The sequence below is a fragment of the Pyxicephalus adspersus genome, chromosome 5 (genome assembly GCF_032062135.1).
Source record: "Pyxicephalus adspersus chromosome 5, UCB_Pads_2.0, whole genome shotgun sequence".
NCBI lineage: Eukaryota > Metazoa > Chordata > Amphibia > Anura > Pyxicephalidae > Pyxicephalus > Pyxicephalus adspersus.
In genome coordinates this window covers 136,940,324-136,947,797 of record NC_092862.1, presented here as the reverse complement: position 1 = coordinate 136,947,797, position 7,474 = coordinate 136,940,324, and the positions used below count along the sequence as shown (strand labels likewise).

At 40.9% G+C, this 7,474-nt stretch overlaps 1 protein-coding gene across 1 annotated transcript; it reads left to right on the top strand.

The window, feature by feature from the left end:
- The first annotated feature begins 183 nt into the window (after positions 1–183).
- On the top strand, positions 184–7,455 carry CLXN (calaxin). The gene is made up of 6 exons (XM_072412862.1): positions 184–358; positions 2,758–2,913; positions 3,109–3,213; positions 4,163–4,314; positions 5,477–5,581; positions 6,971–7,455. Exons 1-6 carry the CDS (start codon positions 280–282, stop codon positions 7,019–7,021), a joined length of 648 nt encoding a protein of 215 aa, XP_072268963.1. The 5' UTR covers positions 184–279; the 3' UTR covers positions 7,022–7,455.
- The last annotated feature ends 19 nt before the right edge of the window (positions 7,456–7,474 follow it).

The window sequence follows — 7,474 nt, the reverse complement described above, 5'->3', positions numbered from 1 at the left end:
CTCTATAACTTACTGACTGCAAGATTCATCCTCAGCAAGTGACAACAATGATTCACTCAATGAATCTCCCATAAACAATGATACAGCCCCGCCCCGATTATGTCACTGACCAATCATAGCTCTTCTCCCGCCTTCACGTCGATCTTTTGCTGGATACAAGTGATGTCACGGCACCGTCACATATGATTGGCGCGCTTATCGCTATAGTAACGGCTTGTTGTAGCATCCATTATTTCCTGTCCTTTCTCCGTGGAGACAGAAAGAACCCGAACCGGAACCATGGCCCAGCCGGCTTCTTCTATGAACCGCAAAAATCTGCAGAAGATGGCTGAGAACCTGAGCAGATCCGCCAGACACTGTAACTATCCGGAGCCCTTTATTAATATTATCAGAGCTGTATGAGAAACTTTACAAAACTTTATGTTTATAGAATATTTATTGTTTTTATTATCCAGGTGACCTGATTATTATTATCATCATCATTATTATTATAATTATTATTATCATCATTATCATTATTATCATCATTAATAATATCATTGTCATTATTATTATCTTCATCATCATCATTATTATTATAATTATTATTATCATCATTATCATTATTATCATCATTAATAATATCATTGTCATTATTATTATCTTCATCATCATCATTATTATTATTTTGCTGCCAATCTGTACTATTGTTTTTATTCATATAGCAGATTATGTTATATCATTTCATTTATTTGTTATCATAGCCTTTAACCTTACATACAATGCCATATACATGACAATATGATTGGACAGTTATAGGCTGGGGTACATTGGACGATTGCACAGGGCCCCCATCATCACCAGGGCCCGAAATGATGGAATCACAGGGATGCAGGGAATTGGACCAATGTGCACTTGAGGTTCTTGCGTCATATTTTTCCCTTTTTTGTCTTTTCGAGATGAATGATCGTGCTCTGAAAATCTGATATGTGTACAGTGATACCCCAACATTGGCGGATTGATGAGCAACCAATCAGCAGTGAGGGCTGTGCATTCTTATGGAGGAGAGCATAGTGAGGCACCGCTCACTCGTCCTCCCCCCTCCTATAGAACAGAACTGTGCTGTGTATACATCGTTCATTCAATCATAAATTAATAATGACAATTATAAAAGATCATTTCCAGCGACCATACTCTGCATTCATGGGACCTCTGTATGAGACTTAAAGTGTACCTAAACTCAGAATTTTCACTTTACATAAAAGGGGTTTGTTTGTTTTTTTTTAATTGAAAAAAAGGGGTGCAGCACCGCCCCCTAATTTTCGATCTCCCGGGATACCTAAGTCACGAATCCCAGAAGGCTCTTAGATGCTCGGGCATGCACAGAAGAAGCGTTTTTGTCAAAAGGGGGAAAAAAGCTGATCTTACGCATGCGCAGTGAGATGTGCAAGTGTTTTTCTCCAACTACGTCACTTGATCTCGCACCTGGGTTGGGTGACGTAGTAAGAAGTTCCAGGAAAAAGAGGAGAAGATGGCGGCGCCTGGAGGGATTGAAGGTAAGTGATTTTTTTTTTTTAGTTTTGGCCGTTTTTGAGTTTAGTCCCTCTTTAAATTGGAAGTAAGCTAAAGCCAAAAAAAAATCACACTTACCTTTAATCCTGCAGATCCCTCAATGGTGCTGGTGCTTGCTGCAATCCGGTCCCGTGTTGGCCAGGGATTCCTCTTCATCCTGGCACTTAGGAAACGCAGGGCACCGCCATCTTCTATCTTCTCTTCTGTCTTCTTGCCACATCACCCGATCTTGCATTGCACAGGCAATTTAGTTCCATTTTACTCCAAGGGCCCATTCACACAATTAGTGGGGCTGTAATAAAGTATATTAATGTGATACTCCAGTATATAGATGATTACAACCCAATATTTACATGGGCTATGGCTCACAGTAACCTCAGGGGGTCAGGGAATGTTTTCAAGCAATAATGCTGCAATGCTGGCAGTGATCTGGATGTGAGTGGCAGCGGGGGGCTGATGGAAAATGAAGCAGATTATTATTATTAAACAGTATTGATATAGCGCCAACATATTACGCAGCGCTGTACATTCATTCTGCACGTCCCCCCAATGCACCTTGCTGCTGGATGTGCATGGCAGTGAAACACGTGATAATGCACCTCACCTGTACCCGTTCCATCATGGGTGCAGAGATCTTCTTCACTCAGATCTCCAGACGTCTTGATTGGCTGGTCTGGGCTGGGATGACCTAACTCCCACACAGGTGCGTGGGGTTTATTCAGTCCTAGCAATTACAAGAGAATCTGGGGTGTGCCGGGCATCCAGGAAACAAACATTGAGCATGCGCAGCTCGGTGATCTTGACAGCTCCTAGATTGTAAGCTCTTCCGGGCAGGGTCTTCTCCTGTGTCACTCTCTGTAATTGTCTGTCATTTGCAACCCCTATTTAATGTACAGGGCTGCATAATATGTTGGGGCTATATAAATCCTTTTTATTATAAATAATAAAAGTTAATGATCAGGCAGGTGTAAGGCTTATTACAGAGGAAATATCACCTGTCCTTTTCTGGATTAAACACGTGAGTAATTTACTTTAATGCAACACTCATCAACACGCATGCATCAACATTGGTGTGAATAGGCTCCCCTGGTCCCAGTGTTACCCTGAGTTTCTATACTGATGGAATGTGTGCAGTGTCATAATCTTCCTGTTGTTAACCAACTAAAACCAATCCTAATCAATGTATTTTTTTTCTTTCTCTTGTAGTCTCCAGACAAGAGGTTGAATGTCTCATTCGGCTGTACAACACAATAGTGGGTCGGCCTATAGATCCGAACATCAGGGGTGGAATAGACAGGAACACCTTCAGGAATATACTACACAACACATTCACCATGACCGATGATATGATTATGGACAGGGGTGAGCTATTACAATGCTGTTCGATAACCCAAACCAACCAATCAGCAGTCAGCTTTCAGTGACTTGAGAACAGCAGACTGAAATCAGGTTGCTATAGGAAACTGCACTGTGTATGTCATTGCATTGCGCCAGGTGTCAGTTGTTACGTCTGTATTTGCACTTTCTCGATAAAAATGATTTATTTCTTGTTTACAGTTTTCCGTGGATTTGATAAAGACAATGACAGTTACATTAGTGTGACCGAATGGATCGAAGGATTATCAGTGTTTCTCCGCGGAACACTGGATGAAAAAATAAAATGTAAGTAATGTTATTATTAATAACCCCCCTGGCATTCTAATTCTGTCCGTATTTTTACGCCAAAAGCGGTACATTGTTTTGCATGAAAATTTATTTTACATTGTAGGCCTATAATTCTTAGGCATAACTCGCCACAATAATAAATTTAATTATAAACTTTAAATAAAAAAACACAAAAATCTGTTAAAACAAGGGTACACAGAAATACTGAAACCTGTAATAAAACTACAGTAGCCTATATAACATGCATATATATATATATTATAATGATTACTTTGTATTGGATTCAACAGTTATTTTGTATTGAATCCAATACAAAATAAATTGAATTTCGCGCCGCGCCTCCCGCATGCACCAACGTCACTGGGAACTCCCAGGCAACATCAGTGCACTCGCCGGCTGAAGATCGGACAAAGAGAACGCTGCCCAGAGGATGGGATCCGACGAGCAGGACACCGATGGGACCAGGTAAGTGTTAATCTTTAATGTTTTTAGCTACCCCTCGCGTGTGACTCGCGGTTACTGCTTTCAGCACTCAGGAATACCAGGTGGTAGGGGTAATTAACAGGATTTATATAGCGCCAACATATTACACAGTGTTGTACAATAAATAGGAATGTAATACAAATGAAGAAGTCTCTTATTTCTTAGTGTATGTTTTGTTTTGAAACCCTTTGTCATTTTTGTTACCCTGTCGGGTAGATTAATGCCTCTACACTCCACCAGGTAATGTTTCAGTGAATGTCAGTTTCACTGCTTTAATTATGGACCCCAGTGTATAACATAGCTTCCAATAGTAATTCATCTTTATTGAAATGGTTTCACATTGTAATCTGGTTCTAAAATTGATACTTTGCACATAAATATATTTTTCTTTGTTATATAAATGTTCATTATTCTGTTCAGGTCACTGAGCTGTGATTCAAGTGTTCACATTTTTTCTTTACAGATTGTTTTGAAGTGTATGATCTGAACAGTGATGGATATATATCTAGGGAAGAGATGTTTCATATGTTGAAGAACAGTCTTCTCAAGCAGCCTACAGAGGAAGATCCAGACGAGGGTATCAAGGACCTGGTTGAGATAACTTTAAAGAAAATGGTGAGCAGTTACATCAGATTCAGATTGGTGCTGGGGGCTGTGTGGTTTGTTATTTCTTTTGAAGTTGCAGGGACATTTTTAAGGACACAAACACACATCTTGTCCCACTTACTTTTCTGTCATGATAGAAAATATCCCCCTAGCCGCTCTCTTCGCTCCTCCAATGACCTACTACTGACTTTCTCACATGCCCGACTCTCCCCTCTACAATCTATTATGAATGCTGCAGCCAGACTCATCCATCCTTCACACCGCTCCTCTTCTGCTGCCTCCTTTTCTTGTTCTCTTCCATTTCACCTTAGAATCACTTTCAAGCTCCTGTGCTTTGCCTTCAAATCCCTCCACAGTTCTTGTTCCACTTACCTTTCTGACCTGATAGAAAAATACTATCCTAGCCGCTCTCTCCGTTCCTCCAATGACCTACTAATGACTTCCTCACTGATAACCTCATCACATGCACGGCTCCAAGACTTTTCTAGAGCTGCCCCGACTCTCTGGAATGGTCATCCTCGTCTTGTTGGGCTTGCTCCTACTTTTTGCTGATTAATAAAAGCTTTTAAAAAACCATCTTTTCAAACTCACCTCCCTGTCTTTTATTGAGGAATAAAAATGGACAGCCTTGGCCTAAGACACAAGTTGCACAATGACAATGGGATGATGAACCGGTCTGATCAAATAATCATAAGTCAAAAAACACACACATTGCCCTTCTAATTCTTTCTGGGGTCGGGGTAAACTACATGATATTTGCTCGATTGTTCACACAGACTACACAACTTGTGTGCTTTCCACTGATATTTATCAGCTTCTCAAATCTGTCCAATCAGAAACCCAAAAATAATTTGCTTCTGATCAGTTAGCTGGTAAATGCACTTCTGATCGGACAGTTGAAAGTAACAGCCATCGGTTATAAATATTGCAGTGTGTACTCACTATGTTGGATAGCTGGGAGATAAACTCAATCACTTAAATCTTTTGTAAGGTTTAACATGTGAATGTCAATTTTTCAACTGTGCAAAAAACATGCTCACCTTTTTATCCCATCAACAGGCTGATAAAATTAAGATTTTTACTAGAATTCACAATTATATGAATACTTGTCACACTCAACTTTGTTTGCTCTAAAACCCATAAAAAAGGATTTTTGTATTGTCTCCTCCAGGATCACGATCACGATAGCAAGCTGTCCTACGCAGATTTCGAAAAAGCCGTCCTAGAAGAGAACCTGCTGCTGGAAGCGTTTGGGCCGTGCCTCCCTGATAGCAAGGTGAGCTTCAGGAATGAGCAAAAAGAGTTTGATGCAGCTGAGCATCTTGGATGTATAATATTCACCCAAAAAGCCTTTATATAAGTATCTTGAGTCAACCCCCTGCATCTATTGTGTGATACTTTCCCCCACCTCTTAGATTGTAAGCTCTTCAGGACAGGGTCCTTTCCTCTTCCTGTGTCACTGTCTGTATATCTCTGTCACCTGCAACTCCTATTTAATGTACAGCGCTGCATAATGTGTTGGTGCTATATAAATCCTGTTTATTAATAATAATAATAATTTATGGGCTCCAGGCCTGATGCAGTAACATTGCTCGAGAAATCTCCGAGACCAGCTGCTGCTTCCTCTGTCTGACAACCACCGATAGCAGCTCCTGTTGCAGGCTATATTGATAAATACACTGAAGGTTTTTTTTTTCTCCAATATTGTCTTTTCCTGCAATTATTGTAAAGAAACAGGCGGTGGTGAATCCACTGCCCAGCTCATCCTACAGTGGTATTGATTAGCAGCAGTGCCAAAGATGGCCGTGGACAGGGACACCAACATAAACAGCATGTTGACCATACATGTGCTAGGTTTTGGATGATGGGACATGCCTAGTATGGCTCCAAGTGACTGGGAACATATTTTGCTAAAGAGAAATAACATGGTGTAAGTTTGCATGGTGTTCATTGGCTTCCATGGTTTATTACTACTATATGCTTCAAATGAGCCTTTTGGGTCACATATAGCACAAAGCAGCAAATGCATCTTACCATCCCCCAAAAAGGCAATTATTATTATTAAACAGGATTTATATAGCGCCAACATATTACACAGCGCTGTACATTAAATAGGGGTTGCAAATGACAGACTAATACAGACAGTGACACAGGAGGAGGAGAGGACCCTGTCCCGGAGAGCTTACAATCTAGGAGGGAGAAGTATCACACAATAGGAGGAGGATATGAAATGGTGGGGGAGTAGTGAGGGTTTAGGAGACAGAAGAAAATGGGTAGGCAAGTTTGAAAAGATGGGTTTTGAGTTCTCTTTTACATGAGCAGAAAGTAGGAGCAAGCCAAATAGGACGAGGAAGGCCATTCCAGAGAATCGGGGTAACTCTGGAAATGTCTTGGAGCCGTGCTTGTGATGAGGTTATGATTGAGGAAGTTATTAGTAGGTCATTGGAGGAGCCAAGAGAGCCGCTAGGGGAGTAGTTTTCTATCGGGTCAGAAATGTAAGTGGGACAAGAACTGTGGAGGGAGTTAAAGGCAAAGCACAGGAGCTTGAATTTTATTCTAAGGTGAAGTGGAAGCCAATGAAGAGAACTACTCTTTCTTCTGTAATTACAATATTGCTTTACAGTATTTGCCAGAAGCTTTACTTGCTGTATAATTTTTTTTGCAGAGTATCATGGCTTTCGAGAGACAAGCATTCGCAGAGCCAAATGATCCATAGATGCAAATCCAATGAGTCCTCTATTGTACTTCCACATGACAGGTTTCTTGTGCGGACTTCATCAGAGAGTTTTCATCGATTGCAGTAAAAGTTGTTGGTCAGCTCGCTCAAATCAAACAAGTGTTGGGGGGATGGCAGCTGAATTATATCTCAGAGGCTGTTGCAGGAAGATCTTTACTACTCCTCATCTACAGTGGCCAATAGAAGATATCACAGAATGCAGGAGGAGCACTGAAAACCCTTTTTCTGCAGCATAAAGTGTGTAAAATACTAGCTGGGTATCCAAAAAGCTGGAAAGATTTGTAGAATTTTTTTTGGGGGGCGGGGCAGAAAATAAAACCTAAACTGAGTCTAGCAATCCTGACACTTGTGGCCCTGCTGCCCTTAGTCTCAACGCTTCCCTAAACCATCAGAGCTCCTGATCATAATACTTGTTCCAGGCCAGGACACTAA